General features: G+C 49.0%; 1 protein-coding gene across 2 annotated transcripts in view; it reads left to right on the forward strand.

The window, feature by feature from the left end:
- The first annotated feature begins 4,742 nt into the window (after nucleotides 1-4,742).
- UNC13D (unc-13 homolog D) overlaps nucleotides 4,743-21,038 on the forward strand; it is a 46,628-nt gene continuing 30,332 nt past the window's right edge. Inside the window, exons 1-5 of one of the 2 annotated variants that reach the window (XM_065562746.1) lie at nucleotides 4,743-4,959; nucleotides 5,173-5,237; nucleotides 17,879-17,911; nucleotides 18,558-18,665; nucleotides 19,417-19,476. In XM_065562746.1, the coding sequence (XP_065418818.1) occupies nucleotides 17,879-17,911; nucleotides 18,558-18,665; nucleotides 19,417-19,476 (201 nt within the window). In that variant the 5' untranslated portion in view covers nucleotides 4,743-4,959; nucleotides 5,173-5,237. Of the gene's footprint in view, nucleotides 4,960-5,172; nucleotides 5,238-10,753; nucleotides 11,060-17,878; nucleotides 17,912-18,557; nucleotides 18,666-19,416; nucleotides 19,477-21,038 lie in introns of those variants that run through there. The other variant, XM_065562745.1, reaches the window with a different exon arrangement.

Raw genomic sequence — 21,038 nt, forward strand, 5'->3', positions numbered from 1 at the left:
CTCTGTGTTTCAGTTACCCCATCTGGAAAGGGGGGGGTAATGGTCTTTCCTTTGGAAAGCACTTTGGTATCTGCAGATTAAAAAGCTCTAGGGAGACGTTACGTCTTACTGTTAAGAAACCTGATGCAGAGGTAAGTGGCATGGACGCACTGCCTCCGCTTGGAAGTGGGAGCAGAGGGCAGGAAATGGCATAAATTAATATGTCTCCAGATCTAGTTTCGGCATGTTGGGTCTTTAATTAGTTCTAAACCAGCGCTAAGTCAATATCATGTGATCCTAAAATCATACCATTGCAATGTGTCATTTGGACAGTCTTCTATTTTATGTGGTGTTTTTGTCCCTACTGAACCAATAAAAAGGTTTTTAAAAACCCCCACAGATTTTAGGAGCTTATTAGATCCTGAAGTCTGTAAGTGCTGATGGGAAGATAGCAATAACAGAGGCATCAGTGGTTATAGCACAGGACCTGGAGTCAGTAGTTCTTCACCTGTCTCTATTGCTTATTCTCTATTTGAGATTGGGTAAATCACTTAATCTCCTTGCCTCCGTTTCCCCATCTTTAATATGGGGATATTTTCCCTGCCTCACTGGGGTGTAGTGAAGCTTAATGAATGTTTCTACAATGCTTTGAAATCCTCTGATGAAAACGGCTACTACAAAAATTCCAGGTATTGTTGATTAATTCTCTCCCAACACCTTTGAAATATACAACTTTCTACAACTCTGCTGCTGCGTTTTGCCTGCTGCTCTTGTTCTAATTCTGTGGACATCGGAACCAATCTGTGGTATCTCTAATGAGCCCATCCCCGTAGTACTTGTTAGCCGACTAGACGAACCTTCCAGTTATCGAGAATGGGGAAACTAATTGGCTGAACTTCTGTTCTGACTTGCTATTTGAATGGTTCTGGTAAGTGCGGATGCTTTTACTTTAGGCTCCATTCCAACTCTGCCAGATGCCCGCAGGAGTTGGTTCAGGCCCTCAGTTTGAAATGCTGGCATTTGTTTTTGTTCGGAAAGCAGAACACTGGAAGCAAGGCAGACCAGTCCCAGCATGCGCGTAGTCCTGCTGAGATCATAACAAATGCACTGTTGTTATCCTACTGAGCAGAACTCCTAGTAATAAAATCTGTGTTTTGCATTAATTTACTTCCAGACGGAGCAGCTGAGTCATGTAACTCTGTCTCTGGGATTGCAGTGGAACAAGTCTGGCTAGCCAGCTACCCCATTCATATCCTGCATGTAGTTTTCCTTCCAGTGCCTGCAGGGTTGCTGCCTGCCTTCCTATAATCAGTAAGTAATGGAAAAAAGCAATTGATTATGTCTCTGGTGATCGAGGTGGTCTGACCTATAGGCAGTCACAGCCTGGGAAGCAGGCTCTCATAGCAAATGCAAATGGGGACAGCAAGGGGCAAAGTTCAGCCTGAAATATTTAAGTGGCAGGCATTGCAGGGAGTGTCCCTGTGAGTGAATCTCTCCTGATCCCCTCAGGTAATTGGGTTTGGTTGGTTTGGCTGCGTGTTTGAGTTTCCTGAGAGAGAGCAGCTGGAAAAAGGTTTGTGTCATGCACATACCTGTGTGGGATTGAGACAATGGGCGGGCGTCGGTGTGTTTGCTAAAATTGACTGCGACTGAGGGCTAGTTCCCAGGCTTGGATTGAATCTGTGGAAGGAGGCTGATATGCTGGGGGTGGGTTTGAAATGGCTAGATGCACACGAGCTTGGAAAAGAGGGGATGTGAAACCTTGGGGCGGGGGCTTTGTGAATTCTCATCCTGCTTGCAGTCCAGGGGCAAAAAATTGTGTCAGCATATAGAACATTGTATGTGATTATATTATATCCTTTAAAGTTGGGGGGTGCAAATAGTGGAGCATATAGACCCATGAACGGCCTGGAGGGGGGGCAAATAACACTCCTGTTGCTGTCATGCTGGGCAATGCTCACAGCTTCATTCACTAGAGTGAATCCGTCATGTTACATTGGGCTGATCATGGGATTAAACTCAGAGTTGGTATTAGAGTCCTGCTTGCTCTGATGCTATCTGTTTGCTGCTGTGGCAGGTCATATGGTTAAATACTTCTGCTGCTGCTGATAATAGGTGGATGTGGAAAAGGGCTGGATAATTGTATGAGCAATAATGTACATTTATGCCAGCCAATGGGGTGATCAAATCTCATGCTTTAGGGTGTAACCAATCATTGGGGGAGGGGGGTCAGGAAGGAACTCCACCCTACCCACCCCCATCTCCATGGGCAGCATTGAGAAATTGGCCACTTGTGCAATAGGATGCTTTCACTGAAGCAGCAGCAGGAATTGCCACTCTGGAGCAACAGGTATTGGCCCTTTCCTGGCTATGATCTGGTATGGAAAACCCCACCTTTCTAAAACTTCCCTTTACGCCGTTCAAAGGTAACTTTCAACTCTCTGCTGTAGGTCAGTGCAGTTAGCCCTGTAGGGCCTGGGTGCTGGCTGGCTGAGGGTATGTCTACACTGCGATAAAAAAACTGGGGCACCAAGTCTCAGAGCCTGTCTCAGTTGAGTCAGGCTCATGGGCTGCGGAGCTAAAAATGGCAGTGTAGATGTCTGGGCTCAGGCGGGAGCCTGGACTGTGGGACCCCTAGACAGCCTGAGTCTAGGTGTCTGCACTGCAGTTTTATAACCCCACAGCCCAAGCCACGCAAGCCCAACTTATCTGACCTGAGCCAGCCATGGGTGTTTTATTGCAGCGTAGACGTACCCTCTGTGTCTTGATCCGTATATCCAGGGACTGCTGACAGGGCCGGCCTTAGGGGAAATGGTGCCCTGGCCACCCCTCCATTACTCCTAGCATCTGCTGCCTCCCTGGGCTCTCCACCCATTGCCCCCGGTCCCACTGCCTCTCCCCCTCCCGCATTGACCTGAGCTCCCTTCCATGGCTTTGCACCCCAGGCCTGCCCTGCTCCTCGCCTCTTGACCACATCACCCTGGGTGGTCGCCCACAGCGCCCACCCGTAAGGTCTCAGTACGGGGCTCTCGGCTCTGAAATGTGTTTCCTCCACTGGCCCAAGTCTGCTGCTCTTCAGGGCCCGTTTCTTTTCTCAGGCTCTCACCTGTGTGGGGAAGAGATGATTGTGGGGTGAGTATTTAGTTTGTGGGTGGGAGTCTCTCAATATTGAAACTGGTCAATAATCTCATGTATGGTCCTTGGGCACATATAGTAGGCATGTTGGGTAAATTAATACATAAAATATCTGGTTGCCCAGGCAACATGCTGAGTCTGGATCCCAGATGTGAGTTCAAACCACTTGACATTGCCTTTCTCAGAAGCATCTGACTTGGTCTCAAGGGGACGCTGATGTGTGTTAGCGTCTAAAGGCTCTAGAACGGTGTGAAATTGGTGAGGGAATGGCCTATGAACTCTGAAGCCTCCTTTCCTGCCTCTCCAAAAGCAGTGAAACAATGACTGTTTCCCTGAGTTGTGCTATTATGGATGCTGCTACTGCAAATATATGGAAGTGAATAACCAAAGGAGACTGAGGTTGAATTCATCTTAATGGGAAATGATCAGGGAGGGAAAAAGGTAATATTGCCACATGTATGAAAGATTAAATTAGTAGAGAGAAAATGTTATTTTAAGCTTCTGAGGAGAATTGCAAACTGAACAAATATGCATCCGAAGAAGTGGGCTTATGCTCTAATAAATTTGTTACTCTAAGGTGCCACAAGTACTCCTGTTCTTTTTGAACAAATAAAATATCAATTTTTTTAAAAATTGGACAATCTCCTCCATAAGCCAGAGGCCACTGAAAGCTCGTTAAATCTAATTAAAAAGAAGCATGGCTAAATTATCCAGGGCAGTAACTGGAGAATTTAGCAGGAGGAAGGAAAAATCAGCCAAGGTCTGAGTCTGAAACCACTGGGGTCTCCATTAATTCTTTAATCATGGCTGTGTTGGGCTTCTCTCAAACCTCCCTCCCCCCTGCTCTCCAGAGGAATGCTGGGATAATGATCAGCGTGGAAGGGTTTTACCCCTTCCTTGCCCCTGGAACCCACAGTCCTGAGGAGGACACTTAGTGGTGGAACGTCCTGTCCTGACCTACCAGGTAATTCCCTGGCATGTTGTGCCATGCCAAAACGGTTATTGTGATAACCTCTAAGAATTTCTGAGCTGGTCTTGGAATCGGCCCTGGTACAGAGGTTATGGAGTGGGTCCGTATCCAGTGCGATACTAGGTGCCCATGTGCAGCTGCTCTACGGTAGCATAAATGGCACAACCAAATTAATATTATTGGAAAAGGCCAAGAGAGAAACACAATTTGTTCACTAAAAACCATCCCCATATCTTCAGGAACCCAGCATCTCTGTGGCTCGGAGGAGACATGATCACATGTTGTCTTTTGATTGAGAGCTTTTAATGTAAAAACTATGCACCCTGGACTGTGGTTCCCTGTATATGTGAAAATGCGTGGTAGTGTATCCTCAGGATGAGAGCTTAAACAAAGCTCCTGTCTGCCCTGCATTGGCATTAAAAGTCCCCGGCACTTCTTGTAAGAGTAAGTGTTTGCCCTGGTGTCCAAAATTCCCTAACTGTGGGGCAACCATACTGTGCACTTGCAGTTTCTTGTCATCCAGCCCAGAGGTGGCTGCTTTTCTGTAGTGCTGTAGTTGAAGCAGTTTGGGGACCCCTCAGGATGGAAGGCTTTCTCATATTTCTAGGCAGGATACCAATAATCTTTGTCCTCCTACTCCTCTTGACTGTGTGTGTAGCTAACAGAGTGCAGCACAGAGAGGGGGTGCGTTGTGGAAGAGAAAGGAATTTGATTTGCATCCTATTCAAGGCAAGGAGTGGCAGCCAGCAGAATGCACTGAACATACACTCCTGGAGAGACTGATGCTGGGAGGCTTCGTCAGGTGATGCGATGACTGGGACTTCGAGCCCAAGGAGAGCAGCATTAGCTCAGAGAATCTGAAGAGGAGGAGAAGGGTATGTTATGATTGCATGATGAAATTTCTTTCCGTTTTTATGCTGTAGCCTTCTTGGGTTTTTCTTTATGACTTGTCAAACAGTAACAGGCAGGGCAGAGTTTTGCATAGTCATTCGACCCAGCCTCCTCCCTAGCAGCCCCCTGGGTGTTAAAAGGAGAAGTGAGTGGGACTCATGTTGAAATCATTTTTTCAACTTTTTGTGTATTTCCAGCCCAGAGATCAAGATAAGAGTGAGGAAAGGCTGTGGGCCCGCCGGCAGGATAACCAAGCCAAGAGGTAGGAAGACAAGCGGGTACTTACATTTACTGAGAATTGCTTTTAGCACTGGGTTCTTTTTAAAGGAGAAAATCCCTTTTAAAGTGACTTTTGTTGATCTGTTCGCTTTTCTCTGAAGACTCCCATAGCAGTGAATATTCCCAGATCACTCAACTGTGGCATCTCATTTACCTTGGATATATTCAATGCCGCTTTAAAACACTCTTTCAGAGGATTCCACTATTTGGTGCAACATACTCTAGTTTGGAGCACACCCAAGTGGCCCAGATTTTAAAAGTGACTTTGGGATCCCAGTTGTAGATGCCTGGAAGGGGGGGTCTAATTTTCAGAAAGTGCTGATGGTGTCTTTGCAAAACAGGCCCTTGAAGGTGTACTCATACTTACTCTGGAAAATCTTGGCCAGTATATTATAGCAGATCATTCCATTGCCATTCTCTTTGGGGTGCTCTACCAGTCTCTTGACCTGGGTTTTCTTGAGTGGTTTGCATGGGTCTGACTAGGTACCTGAGCTTTGGTGGTGGAAATTGTTCAAAGGAATTGAATAGGGTAGCTGAGATGCACAATATCAAGACGCTCATAAATCCATGGTAGGAATCAGGAAGGGCAGAGATCAAGCTACCTGTGAACGTGCTGGAGGGTTTATCTTCCCTAGCAGAAGATCCATATTCAAAAATCACTGCCCCAGAAAGTTCATGTGAAATTCATGGTACTGGATTTTGGGAGTGGGGGAAGGACAATTAGTGTGTGTAACCAGTGCAATCTCCGGGTAGAAATACAGTAAAATCAGATATTTTATCATAATGGTGTCTGATATCATTGTCACGCTCTTACTTTTGGGAGGAGCCCAAATGCAATGGCAAAGGTTGCCTGAACGAACCCCGGGCTGGATGGAGAGATCACATACCCGGGATTCAACTGATCCCTAAGTTCAGGGCCAGCAAGGACCTCGCCCCTTCCATGCATACACACTAGGGTTCATGCACCTTCCCTTGGAACCCCTGAGCAGGGTCAGCTGTAAGGTGCCGGTCTGTTTAGGGGGCATTGGCCACTGTGATCATAATTTTCAAGTAGGTCAAATTTTGTATTTAAAGTACTTGTGTCCCCCGCCCGAGCCGTGTTTCCGAAGAGCACTGCAAAACCAGGCTCTTGTGCTCAAACTTTTCGAGTTTAAAAAAAACCTGTCCCTCGCATATTTAAACTGCTGCTTTCCATGTTTCTAATTTAGGAGTCTTTTTAAATGATAAAACCACAGCATTGTGGCTGGCCTGTGACTGAAGAATGTCTATTTCATTGTGTGTTTCTTTTCAAACCGACTGTGATGGATTGTATTTCTTGAGCCTTCCAAAGGAAGGTGAAGCTGATACAAGGGCTAACTAAATTCTTAAGTCATCCTCTCTGCCCATGCAGGGATAAGAGATTTCTGTGAGTTTTGTTACTTAACATCTGCAAGAACCCAGTGAAAGGTGCTGTCCGCTCATGGAGAGAGAATGGGTGTCTGTGTTTTATGCCACAGCTTCTTGCACCTCCTGTGAGCTGTGCTACATCAGATCTTGCTTTTGCAGTCACAAGCTTTATTGCCTATCACACGGCACCTAAAAGCGAAGATGAAAACAGTTTCCAAAATCATTTTGCCTCTATATTTCTTCATTATTCAATTATGGTGCACTGGCTTCTGGGCATCTTGCAGATGCCGCAAAGCAAAACACCAATAGATTCTGCCTATGTAGGGAGTAGGGTGACCAGATGTCCCGATTTTGGGGTCTTTTTCTTATATAGGCTCCTATTACCCCCCACCCTTTGTCCCGATTTTTCACACTTGCTGTCTGGTCACCCTAGTAGGGAATAATAAAGCTGTCTGACCAATCATTCCAGTCCAGCATACGGGAGATCGGGAGGGAGAAACCCTCCATCATCTAAGCCCAACATGAAGCAAATACTTGGCTGAAACTCCTGAAGGCTGGCAGACTCGGGCGGTGTCTACGCTCGAAGTGTTACTGGTGTAAGAATACCAATAGACTATATCTACTAAGTGTTTCTAGTGTGGCTCCAGCTATATTGCTTTGCTCCAGTCGAGCAAAACCACCTCCACGAGTAAAACAAGCTATACCCGTAAAAGCACAGCTTATAACGGGTCTACACTCGGGGTTTTTGCTGGGACAGCTATGTCCATCAGGGACTGCCCTCGCTGTTCCAGCAGAAATCCATAGCGTACCCACGGTCTCAGGCTCCAGTTGGCCACCTAAGAGAGCGTGATCTGTAACAGGGGATCAACGGATCAGTCAGTGTGACAGTGGAGAGGGAGAGAGGTGGCCCCTAAAGCTGAGCAGTGTAATGAACGTGAGAGGAAACAGCGCTGCTAAGGCATCTCCTCCCTGGACATCTGGGATAGTAGCAAGAGGGGAGGGTTACAAAAGAAGGGTTTCCTCACCACAGTTCCTCCCAGGCTGTTGCAACCTGTGCACCCAACTGAAACTCTAATTGGAATGATCCCCTGTGCAGCCCTGAATAGGAAACAAGGACCGAGACCTGTGGGCGACGCAGACTGAGATGGACCGGTCCGTGCTGCAGTAGGAAGGGGAGGAAGGGGTTTCTCTCCTGTGCTGTGAGGGAGCATATACGCTCTTTGCCAGGCACTGTGCCCTTGGGGTTCATTGCTGGCCCTTGCAAATGAAAACCACTTATCTCTAGCTAAAAAGGTTTGGCTCTCCAGAGCTGGGAGTGAAAGCAGATGCTACTGGGACCCCTTGTGAAACCACGAGGGAGGTTTGCAGTGTCATTGAATGGTTATGAGCAGCTTTTAAAGGGTAAGGAAAGAACTCAGCCCTGTCACACCAGTTGCGTCTCCACCATCTGATCAATGGACTAGCATTAACCTCCACTTGGAAGGTCACTGGAGAGAGAGTGTGCTTATCCTGCCACTGGGCAGAAGGTCCTGGCCCAATTGTATGTCAGTGGCGGTGGGCAGAGGGGATGAGATGTAAAACTAGTGTCTGGCTGTCTGGATCTTTAGGGGATCTCATAGCATTTTTCACAAGAGTGAGGGCTGTTAACCCACATCCTGGCCAATTTTATCTCTGCCTACTTCAGCTTCCCCCCTGCATTTTCAGCTGGAAAGAAAATCCCTGTCTCACCCAAACCCAGTTGTTTAATGGTTTGTTGGATACTGTTAAACAGATGCTGAGTTTCACCCCAGAAGTGGTCGCAACTCAGAAGGTGCCTACACTAAGCTAGGAAATGGTTGCAAGCACATCAGTGGGATGAAATGGCTAAGTAGTTTCGCTTGCCCTTGTATAAGTGTTTTGGACATCGTCCAGGCACAGCACTCCTACCAGTGCTTTCTGGGACTCCTAAAGTACTAGCCCATAGTGCACATCATTGCTGCATAGAACATGCTCTCATAACCAGCCACTGCATTATGGGATGGAGTTAGCAGGACCAGCTGAGCCGGTGCAGCTGCAACATTTGTGGCTTCCTGTCCCCATGGGGGAGAAATCACTGTAGATTACACAGCTTCAGCAGAACAGAGTCAGAGCCCTCGTCCTGTGTGCTGCCAACAGCTGGTACCGCCAGTGCTTTTCAAATGCTGGAGATGGCTGCTGTGTGGACACCACTCTGTGCCCGTTCTGCAGCGGATATGAGTCTGCGACAGCCCCAGCTATGGAGCCTGTCCTCTTTGGCTCAAGCTGTAGCAACTCATGCTTTTAGCTTGGAAGGTCCCTGGAATGTCAGTCAAGATGGTGCTTATTACGCTTATGGGCAGTGAACGTGTGACGTGCTCCTGGCTAAAAGACACTATTTAAATGTAAGACCAAGCCCATCCTTATCTGTGTACACACCACACATACATTAAATATATAGTAGCCAGAGCATCTTGTCTCTTTCCTTTTGAGATTTCCTAGGCTGCTTTTCTTTCTGATTGTGGGGTTCTCTGGGTTCCCATCCTTCCCTCTCACACATCAAGTGAACAGGAATTCAGATCCTTTCGATAGGCCAGGGGTGGGCAAACTACGGCCCACGGGCTGGATCCCGCCTGCAAGCCATTTTAAGCTGGCCCGCGAGCTCCCATTGGGGCGCCAGGTCGGGGGCCACACCACGTGGCTCCCGGAAGCCGTGTCATGGCCCCGCTCCAAGGATCAGGGGCCGCTCCACACATAGGAGCCGGAGCCGGAACATGCCACTGCTTCCGGAAGCCGCTTGAGGTAAGCGCTGCTTGGAGCCTGCACCCCTGAGCCTCTCCCCACACCCCAACCCCCTGCCCCAGCCCTGATCCCCCTCCTGCTCTCCCAATGCCCTCGATCCCAGCACAGAGCACCCTGCACCCCAAACCTCTCAGCCCCGCCCCAGAGCCTGCATCCCCAACCAGAACCTTCACTCCTGCCCGTGCCCCAGCCATGATCCCCTTCTGAACCCCTCAGTCCCAGCCCAGAGCACCCTCCTACACCCCAACCCCAATTTTGTGAGCATTCATGGCCCACCATACAATTTTATTCCCCGATGTGGCCCTCAGGCCAAAAAGTTTGCCCACCCTTGCGATAGGCATCTCTTGAAGGGGATGGCCGTTGCTGCTGTTAACTCATCTGTCTAGTAATTTGCAATCAGATAAACTGTTTGTGAGAGGGAAGAGTGCCGGTAAAACAAAACTTGTAACTCTGCTTCCCGTAACTAGAGAGGAGTTGCTTCTCTGAAATCTGCTCCACCCGGTCAGAAACCCCCGCTGGAGAACAGACATCTCAGCGTGTCCCTTTCCAGCATTAGGGAGGATAATTCCCTTTCCATTCCAGTAATACAGTGGGATGATTAACTGGATTAGCTCTTTCCAGTGGCCTAAGTACAGAGCTGAGCTGCAGAGTCTGGAGTAGGCCCAGCTTGACCTCAATCAAACACGATCACCTGCACCCGAGCCACATTTCTTATTCCCCACCCCTCTGATGCAGTGGCCTTTGGTTTGAAGACAGCTTCTGCTATTGACAAACTCACGGGAATGGAGTCTGGATGATTCTCTCCTGTGCTGCGTTTAGGTGTACAGTGAACTCCACCCTCTAAAGCCCCACAGCTGGCTTCACACCCTGGACCAGGACCTCAACACCACATCCTTGCCTTCGACACTGTGTGTGGCTCTGACTCTGCCTGCATCTTCACACGTGTTCCATTCAGTTCCCCGTCACAGGCCCTGTGCTCTGCCCTCTCTCCCTGCTGCTCCCTTCTCATTCAGCCCCCACACCTGAAACAGCGTTTTACTTCCCACCCATTAACAATCGCCCCCTTGGGTTCCCACTCCTTTTGCAAAGCCTTCCCTGGTCCATCTTATCCCTGACAGCTCTGCTTCAGAGCCTTTCTTGTTTCAGTTGCATTGCCTGGGTCTGAGTTGAACTGTAAGATGCCTTCTTGGGTGTCTGTAAAGTGCCACGTTCACTTACAACCCTCGATAGCTAATAATGTGAAAGAAACTGAGGATCCAGCCGGGGATCAGAGGAACGCAGCCTCAGTCCCTCCCCAATGCTAGACCCCCGATGGAGTCCACAAGCAGGGGAGAAAGTATAGCTCAAGATCTATTGAACGAGCCCCCGTGCATTTCCGGTTGCTGTTAAAATGGTCAGGGTGAGATAAAGAGTGTGGTTTCCTCTGAGCATATGAACAAGGGGAGGGGCGGAGGAGATGATGCTGGTGAGGAGGGCTGTTCAAGCCTAAATAAGCAGGGCTGTAGCTGTGTTCTCTGGGGCTTGGCCTCCTGCATCCAGCACAGACTTGCTCTGATCCACCCCAGCATGGAGTCCGTCAGCGAGATGCCAGCGGGGGACGGCCCTGGGGAGGACAGCAGTGACGTATGTGGTCTCTTTACTCTCATTTTAAACAGGTGTTTACATTGCATGCTATGCGTCTCTGATTTCATGCCTGGTGTTCTCACTTCCCCTCGCTCCTACTTCGCTCAGAGCTTGAGACGTTGCTGCACAGAGCTTCTTCTGGGGTTTAATTGTTGGCACACGGAGGGACTAGGAGGAGAGCCAGGGGCTACTAAGTCCTGAGGTTCCCCTGAGGTCCAAAATTGAGGGATAAAGTCTCCAACCTAGAAGGAGATGAAAGTTCTCAACACCTTGGAGAAGGTGCTTGGCCCTATATTATCTGTGTCTACACTAAACGCTCTCAATCCTTCACCACTGCTGTAGCACTGTTGCTCCTCCATCAATTCTGGCAATTGGGCGCTCCAGTGTAGACTTCAAGCAGGTCTAGATTACCTGGTGGTAAAAACACTGCTGGCTGGTCTACATTAGCACTGCCACTGTGCCAAGCACCACTGGAGCGATAATGGTGGGAGATTAAGAAGAGAAACCTCATTGTAGTCATGGTTATTGAGTAGCAAGGGCAAAAGTGCCCAGTCAGAGATTGATGCGGGCAGGGACTAGGGCATCTGCACTATGCTTCTTTGCCAGAGATGTTCCACCGTTGCAATTCTACCAGTGAAGAAGGACATACTCTGAATATCATCCTCCACAGTTGAGGGCATCTGCCCTGGGATTGTTGATCCACAGTCTTAGGGTCCTTTTGGGCGCCTCACTGCTACTGTATTCCTAAGTAGCACTAGCAGCTAAAAATACTACTTCCATCTGCAACAAGCCCAAAGACTGTACAACAGCTGATCCTACGCAGGCTTGATTACTGCAGCTCAAAGCCACGTGCTCTAGAAAAATCTCCCACTAGTACAAAACACAGCAGCCTATGTACTTCGTCGTAAAGGTTCCTGGGACCACATCTTGGCGCTATCTGCACTGGCTCCCCAAGCTAATCTGTCCTAATAATCAAAGCCCTCCATGGGATTGGCCATAGCTATCTGGCAGGTCGCCTCTCCCTCTGCAAGTCTGATTTTCCACATCAGGTATGTTCTGCCTGAACAATGAAACTGTCCACTAACAAGAGAGGCTCAGGAGTGCAGGAGACTTTCACAAGACCTGGACCTAGACTGTGAAACTCCTCCCACTCGAGGCAAGACTGACCACAGGCCTCAGGACGTTCTGCACTAACTGCAAACTCTGGTTCTTCAGCTTAGCTTTTCCATAATAATCTCCGTGCACACACACATGAGCAAAAGAACAAAAAACCAACCAACCCCAGAACGAAAACACCCTATCAAATTAATCAAGCTACCCTGTTTCCCCGAAAATAAGACATCCTCCGAAAATAAGGCCTACTTACAGTTTTGCCTCTCGTTGTAATATAAGGCATCCCCCCGATAATAAGACCTCCCCGATAATAAGGCATCCACCAATAATAAGGCATTTTTCATTTCTGAAAAATAAGACATCCCCTGAAAATAAGACCTAGCGCATCTTTGGGAGCAAAAATTAATATAAGACACTGTCTTATTTTCGGGGAAACAGGGTATTTCTCCTATAGGCGGCTGGCAACGCTGACAGACCCTAGTCATCGGCAGGCGGGATCAAACCAGGGGCCTCTAGAGCTTAAAGCATGAACCTCTACTGCATGAGTTAAAAGCCAACTGGCTGTTAGCTAAGGCTGTAGAACAGACTCATTTGATCTCTCTTAGTGGTCTTGGTGCCACTAGATGGGACAGAACCCCACACCCAGGAGGTGTGTGGGTTACACTGGCAAGAAAGAAAGAGACGGTTGTTTCTATATGGGGGGCCACGAAAGTGTCGAGAGAGAGAGAGCGAGCCAAAAGCAGCTTCTACTCTCCCCTCTTACAGTCCCGCTGCAGCCTACGACTGGGGAAGAAGTGGAACTGGGGTCCAGCAGATAAGGGATTGTATTGAGGAAGAACAAAGGCCTTTCCACGTGTGCTTGAAACAGTGCTGCACCTATGGCTCAGTCTGAAGGATGGTTGGAGGGTTGGGAGGCTTTTGATCCACAGAAACAGCTTCCGGGAGAAAGGTCATTACACTCTGCTTCCGGGGGAAGGACAATATGCTGTTTCAAGCAGGGTGTAGGGGACAATATAAATGCAGTGTTTCCAAGACTGGAGGTGCTCCAAGGACCGGGAGGCTGCAGAAGCTGGAATGTGCTGCTTCTAGAGAGGATCGTTGCAAGCAGAGCTATTCAGGAACCAAACAGTGAAATACAGCTTCCAGCTGTCTCCAGCGATTTGCCAGGGATAACCTAGCAGCCTGGAAGAACGGGGGTAGAAATGGCTTTCCCTCCCCCTATAGTTTAAAGATCAAATTCATCCTGGGTGTAACTACTGACTTCAAATACCTCTGGGATTACTTTGGCCCTAATTTTTGTATTTAAAAAATTGTTTCCATCTCTTTTTTTTTACCACACAGATCCTGTAAGTAATGCAGCTATTACACCTCTGCCATTCCAGTGCTACTGAGCCCTCATCTGCCTCTGCATGTTTACCATCACTTGCTAGTTCGCTCTTGGACCTTTCCTGCGCTGTGGGGGCTGCCTTTGGTGAAACTGAATGGTGGTTTTGTGATGCGCGTATGTGTGTGCTGAGCCCTGAGCTAAAAGGACCACTCATTTTACTTGCGGCCTAAGGAAAATTTGAAACTGATCTCTTGCAAGGCGCTGTGATAACGCTTTTTCACACTGTCCTTTAACTGTCCCACGCTTGATTTCTTGTGCCTAGTCATTATGCTGCTGCGAGACTAATGCTACAGGTCACATGAGAATTTAAACCATACCATGTCCAGTTAAAACATAACCCAATCACCCAGTTTGTGGTGGTGAAATCACCACTCATCAGGCGATGCTACGTGCTAGGAATGTGTTGCTCAGTTCTCGGGCTGTGGTTGAGTGAGTGAATATCTGTGAAATAAAGGCCCACTCACCTTCTGAGTTAACTGGGTGTGCACTAGCCCAGTGGTTCTCAACCAGGGGTCTGGGGCAGCAAGCAGGTTTCAGGGGGGCCACCAAGAAGGGCCAGCATTAGACTCGCTGGGGACCAGGTTAGAAAGCCAAAGCCCCACTGCATGGGGCTGAATCCCAGGGCCCTGACCCCGCCACCCAGGGCTGAAGCCTACGCTATGGGGCTCTGTGGCCTGAGGCCCCAGGCAATTGCCCTGCTTGATACCCCCTAACGCTGCCTCTGGCTTTTATATGCAGAATACCAGCTATTGTGGCACAGGTTGGCCGTGGAGTTTTTATAGCCTGTTGTGGGGGCCTCAGAAAGAAAAAGGTTGAGAATCCCTGCACTAGCCCCTACTACCAGGCAGAGAAGTCTTTGAAGAGAAATAACTTGGTGCTTGTAAGGACTTGCTGGTATCTTTGGCTTTGGCAGAGGAAAGGACATTGGTTGGAAAGGTCCCATTTTGTTTAGAGATGAGCTTGAGCCGCAAAGCTGGGAGCTGAACTTCCCCAAAGTTTGGGGGTTGTTGGGATCAGAAGTGCTGGTCCCACCCATTAAACAAAAAAGGACCAGATCGATGTCCCACTTGGATCGGCTCCAAACGTGCACCATGCTTGGGTGTTGTAGATCCAGAACCATGTCTCATTTTTGGTTTTGATTGAGTTGCTTTTTACATAATGCACAAAGTTAAGCAAGTTTTCAAAAATTCACTCCGTTGCAATATAGGATCCACCATGTTATCATGACCCATGTATTATAAAGTAAACAACGCTTGATACTAGAGATCAAACATTTTGTTGTTGTTCATAGCAAAGGTCAAATGTGTAACCTTCAGACACTATTATTACCCCTTCTCCATTAATAGGAGGCACCCATATATCAACAAGGAGCAACATAATGATGCTGTCTGGACAGTATTTCCTTCCTGGAAAACACAGTTAGGATTTATATGTCCTCTTGGCTTTTCTGTGTTAACTTTTTTTTTTTTAAATGGAGATATCCTACTGGAACTGGAAGGGACCTTGAAATGTCATCAAGTCCAGCCCCCTGCCTTCACTAGCAGGACCAAGTACTGATTTTGCCCCAGACCCCTAAGTGGCCCCCTCAAGGATTGAACTCACAACCCTGGGTTTAGTAGGCCAATGCTTAAATCACTGAGCTATCCCTCCCCCATCAGTAACTTTATAAACCCAAAACAACACTGTCTCAAAGGGAAATCACACTGACTGTGTGACATGACAATAAAATGCAAACATCATGGTGTTTCTAGGAAAACAAGCTATACAGAGAAAGTGTGGGGGTTAGTGGCTCCTTTCTACAAATCTTAGCCATTTATTCATAAAGAAGCTTCTAGTCACCTTGCGCCATAATCCCTGGAATTCCCCAAACCTTTATACCGAGAATCTCATCTGTCCTTTCTTTCATCATAAGAGCATAAGAAGGGCCGTACTGGGTCAGACCAAAGGTCCATCTAGCCCAGTATCCTGTCTTCTGACAGTGGCCAATGCCAGTTGCCCCAGAGGGAATGAACAGAACAGGTAATCGTCAAGTGATCTATGCCGTCGTCCACTCTCAGCTTCTGGCAAACAGAGGCTAGGGACACCATCCCTGCCCCTCCTCGCTCATCACCATTAATGGACCTATCCTCCATTAACGTATCTAGTTCTTTTTTGAATCAATCATGCATACTACTGACCTTCATAATGAATAGAACAAGATACTCATATACCACATAGCTCAAACGCCACATTAGCATCTCTCCTATTCTTTTGAATGTATCTGTCCCTCACCAGTAACTCCTGAACTGAGTCGAGATGTGTTTGCTCCAAGCCTGCACTCTTGCTCCTGGCGTCATGAATGCTGGATTCTAAGGAACTGTCTGTAGCAAAGGGCTCTGCTGCCACTTTTGATCGGCTGCCTTACTGGCCTGGATAATTGAATTGGAAGAAATTGTCTCTTCCTCCTGATGGGGGATTTTTTTCTTCCCAGTGTTGAACAGCCACCTGTTTAGAATGGATTTCTGTGTCCACAGTAGCACCACCAGACTAGAATGTGAAACATTCAAAAGTACCAGGAGATCCCAGATCTCCTTAGAGAAGCATCTGGTGCTTCCGTAAAGGCCTCGCTTTTAACTGTACTGAACCCAGGACCTGAGTGAAGAATGTGCTGCACTCCCTAGGCACATAGGATTGGTCATACCAAATGACCATGTGTCCTTCAGCAGTGGCCAATATTTGAAGCTTCGGAGCTAGGGAGATCAACCCAGGTGGTCAGTTCTGCTCTTCTGATGGTGAGTGTGGGGGGAGAGGAAATTCCTTCCTGAGGCAACAAACTGACACCTGAAAGCATGAGACTTAGGTCCTCCTCAACTTATCTTGGCTTGCCTAGTTACAAGTGTTTGTTGGTCACAAAGTTATCCAGCCTTTTAAAAATGTATCTACAGACTTTGTCTCTGACCCACTGCTGCCAAGAATTTCTCAGGTCAGTTATGCTCCTGGTGAAGGATTCCTGGGGGGTTGGGTCCTGTCACACTGTGGGCTTTCTCTCTCCAGGAGGGTGATCAGCCTATCCCCAAACGGAAACAAACTACACTCTTCCCCTGTGTAGAGCAATGAAAGAAAGTCCTTCCCTCACCTGGGATACAATACAAGTTTGCAGTTATTTAAAATAAACGTTCTCTTTTCTTGGGAGACAAGTAGTATTTGCCCTCTCTCAAATCTCTCCACTACCAGATGCCCGCTGCTAGCTTTCCTTCTCCTTTCATACCCAATGGTTGCACCTGCTTTAGGTTACTGAGCCCAGCTACACGTGCTCCACACCCCCTAACTGTCCCCTGTCTGCTTCTGCCCCTTGCAGAGCTGACCGGGGAATGGAGGGATGAGCTGAGGCTGACTAGGGGATTCATGGGACCTTGTTGGGTAGTATGTCCCAGTCCCCATCTCCTGCTTTTCCCCTCCAAGTACCTCCCACTGCCCCCTTGAAATAAATCCATTGGGTGGAGCTGCTCTGATAGGGAAAGTGCTGCACAGTACAGATGCCAAGCAGGAGAAGTATTTTGTTAGACACCCCACGCCTCGTCGCCACACCAAACCCTACTGGGGCGTGCAGAACCTGCCTGTATCCCTTGTTAAACCGAAACCTCAGAAAGGTTTGTTCTGCCTGCCGTGAGGGAAGATGTCCCGATTTTACAGGGACAGTCCTGATATTTGGGGCTTTTTAGGCTCCTATTACCCCTCACCCCCTGTCCTGATTTTTCACACTTGCTGTCTGGTCACCCTATCACAAGTTCATAACAGCTCAGAACAAGAACCTCCAGGAATGGGTCACGTCCTTCTAACCTGTCCCAGGGAGGAATGGGGCCTCCCTTGTACAAAAGCTTCTGCCCTTTTGCTGGATGCAAAAGCAGGGCTTGAGTCAGTTTAACTCAGGCTATTTATCTAAAAGACCTTTTTTTGTCTGTTGGTTCTCTAGAGAGACTCTGGTTTGAAGCAGTATATGCGAGCCTCTCCGAGTGTTGGTGCCTCTTGGGAGGTGTTAAACCTGAGTGAATTTGCCTAATCACCGCCCTGCTGTCCTAGCGCCTGAAGGGCTGTGGTCCCCCATCCCTAGGGAAGTCCATATGATCCCTGGCTCACAATGCTACATGCACTTAATACAGCTATTGGAGGAAGTTAATGCATCTGTCACAATCTACATGTCGTTTTTAAAAGCATGCAGAGAGGAGAAGGAAGCAACTGTGGCCTTGTTGCATTCTCAGAAAAAACATCTGATGAAAAAACGGTTGTTACGCCATCAAAACTGAATGGAAATGTGTCTCTGTCTTTCTTGTTTCTTCTAGATGGACCTGTCCCACCGATTTTCCAGGCGAGAGGTATGAATCTGGCATCGTTTCTTTAATCAATGGAGTGTTGGTAAAAGGGTTGGCAGCCCTGCATATGGATGTCCTTTTTTCTATCCATATAGACAGGCAGTGGCAATGCAACCTTCCCTGCAATGTTCCTTAGCACAGGTTCCAGCCTTACGGAGTACTAGTCCTCTGTGGAGACTGCCAACAAAGACGCTAATTAGTGGCAATTGCCATGTTGACAAAACACCTCAGAACTAGGCTTGATTATAACAATGTCCAGTCGCTACCAGCCTGCTCCGGCTTCAGCTATTCCCGCTAGCAAAGCACGGGGAAGTGCAGTGCTGTAAAATCTGCCCGAAAGCAAGTGTGTTCTACTGAGCATGGGCCAATGCTGAAGGGGGAGTATTACAGGCTTGATTTGAGGCATGGGATAACATGTCCAGGAGCTTTCTAGACAGTACGTCCTGCTGCTTATTCTGGGCAGCAGACGCAATTTGTGAAGGGAGAGCAAACACGTTTCCCCTTGTGTTTTATGGAGGAAACATTTAACAGTACAATCCGTACACATACCCCCACCCCGCCCCAGAAAAGACATCACCCACACAATGACTAGCTCACACAATGTCTAGTAGAGGAGCTGACTGTGACCTGTCACCCTCTTGCCCTGCAGCTCAACCTCTTGTACGAGGAGGTTCTCTACACCATCCTGCACCGCAAGGGCAAGCCCGAACCCGCCTTTGTTGCCGATGCCGATGAATTGTACGAGTATGTGCAAAAGGTCAGTCCCTGGGCCCATCCAGGTCAAGGGAAAGTGCATGTCCTGCAGCTCCTTGAAACCCTGCCCTACGTTCCTGTCCTCTTGCTATCCTGCCATCGGGCGGGGGCTCGCTCGCTACCTCTAGCCTGCAAAACTCCCTCAGTCCCGTATTGGGAAGAGGCCCCCTCCATGCCGCAACCCTGGAGTTCCCTCTGTCCCACACTGAGCGGGAGTTCTTCTCTCCATATTTCAGATCCCCGCAGCTGCTGTGGCTGCTCCGCAGAGCAGGAATTAGGCATGAATCTTTTCTCCGAGCTCCTGCAGTTAGAGGGGGCCTGCCGGACACAGGCGTGAGTCATAGAGCAGCAGGAGTAACGCCAGCCAGCTGCCTGAGCGGGGTCGCAGGAGGGTCGGGTCCCGTCCCTGGGAGTGGGAAGAAAATAATAACCACAGGGAAGGGGAAGGGCAGCAGAGTCTGCTCAGGAGCTGGTGGCGGAAGTGCAGCTGAGAGGAGCAGTCTGGCAGAGAAGAAGCCATTATCTAGGGGAAGGACAGGCTAGGAAGTCTGTCTGGACCGTGCCCAAGTGTTCATGAGTCTGGGTCCTGATTAGGCTTAATTTAAGCTGTTCTCTCCTTTCCCATCAAACCCTTTGTGAGTGCCAGCTGGCTCCCAGAGGAAGGGAGTAGTGGTCCCACATGGGAAGCCCTTGGATGTATCCCAGGTCCCATTGTTATAAAGCCAACCCTATATCTTCTGTAATATTTAAAACAGGCCTTCAGCATGGACCCGGAGGAGCATCACGTTATACTGCAGCGGGTCAGAGAGTTGGAGGTAAAGTCTGCTCATCTCCCCCAGATCACACCACCCATAAGTAGGGGCATTCTCCGTACATTTCTATTCCGCAGCCACCTGCAATGCCAGCAGAATTTGTGCTGGGTCACTTCCCCCTGTGGGCCCAGGCCAGGTAAAACTCCCATTGAGTTCAGCAGGGTCAGCTCGTGTGTGTACATGAATGTGTGATAGATACAGGCATCATCCCTTAAGTGTGTGCCCGCCCCAGGGCAGCGCATCTGTAGGAAGAACTCAAGGGATTCCCCATTGTACAGAGTGGTAACATGTTCAGGTGACATGGACGTGTGTATCTATAGCCTGCACATGTGGTACTGACCTCAGTGCTTCAGTTATGTGGAACAACATAGAGGCTAGGTCAATGCCAGAGGTATGTTTAATATGGATATCCCCAAGGATTGGTCCTAAACCCTGTGCCCTATTTAGGTAGGACAGCAGCTGGTTAGCTGGGTGGACTATCCATAGTCCAAGTTTGTCCCTTGATACTGACAGTCATTGCTATCAAATCCGGATTAAAGTCTTATGTTTTGGGGAGCAAGGAGGGAAACCAACCAGCCAGGGTGAGATTCTGGAAAGAGGTAGGTGACGTATATGGGATGATCCCCCACCTGTCAGCTTTTGTCCCCTCTGCAAAGTCTGTGGGGCTGAAAGACCAGTTACGAAAAGGAGGTAGGAGCCAGACCGTGGGAACGACTGTACAGGAGCTGGAGGTGAAATTTCCAGCTCAGGAAGATGAGATCGCCACAGCGACACTTCTGCTTTTAGCGCGCTGTGTGGGCGGCAGGATGGGCTGTCTGCACCGCATACAGTCCTGCCTGGGACCCGAGCCCATCCCACTGTCCGAGCCATGGCAGCTACACTTCTATTTTTAGCCTGCTAGCACGAGTATGTCGACCTGAGCTGGAAGTTACATCTCCAGCTTCGGTGTTGACATACTCATGAGGCATGTTCCCTCCCACTCGGTGCTCCTTAGTGGAATGACAGAATGCAGCCTGGTGGTCAGCAGCAGCTCTGTCAGGAGCCATCTCTGCTGCCCCCAGGGGAGGGAGTGGATGCTGGAGGAGAGAGACCCTCTGTGCACCTGGCCTGGAGCTGAGGAGCAGGGCGGCTCTAGCTTTTTTGCCGCCCCAAGCACGGCAGGCAGGCTGCCTTCGGCGGCTTGCCTGCGGGTGGTCCGCCGGCTTGCCTGCGGGTGGTCCGCCGGTCCCGTGGCTCCGGCGTACCCGTCGCTGAATTGCCGCTGAATCCACGGGACTGGCGGACCTCCCGCTGGCAAGCCGCCGAAGGCTGCCTGACTGCTGTCCTCACAGGGCGCCCCCCACGGCACGCGCTTGGAGCGCTGGTGCCTGGAGCTGCCGCTGCTGAGGAGTTGGGGGCAATATTTCCCATAAGTCCCTTGTCCTCAGATGCTTCCTTTGGCCTTGCCCACTCTACCGCATATTTCCACGGCTCCCATGGGTGGAAAAGGTGACTGAGCAGCTTCCTCTTTAGTCCCTCGGAAGTTCAGTGACTAATTTGTTCCCCTCCATGCAGAGGTGGGAGAG

Source organism: Chrysemys picta, chromosome 12 (assembly GCF_011386835.1).
Source record: "Chrysemys picta bellii isolate R12L10 chromosome 12, ASM1138683v2, whole genome shotgun sequence".
NCBI lineage: Eukaryota > Metazoa > Chordata > Testudines > Emydidae > Chrysemys > Chrysemys picta.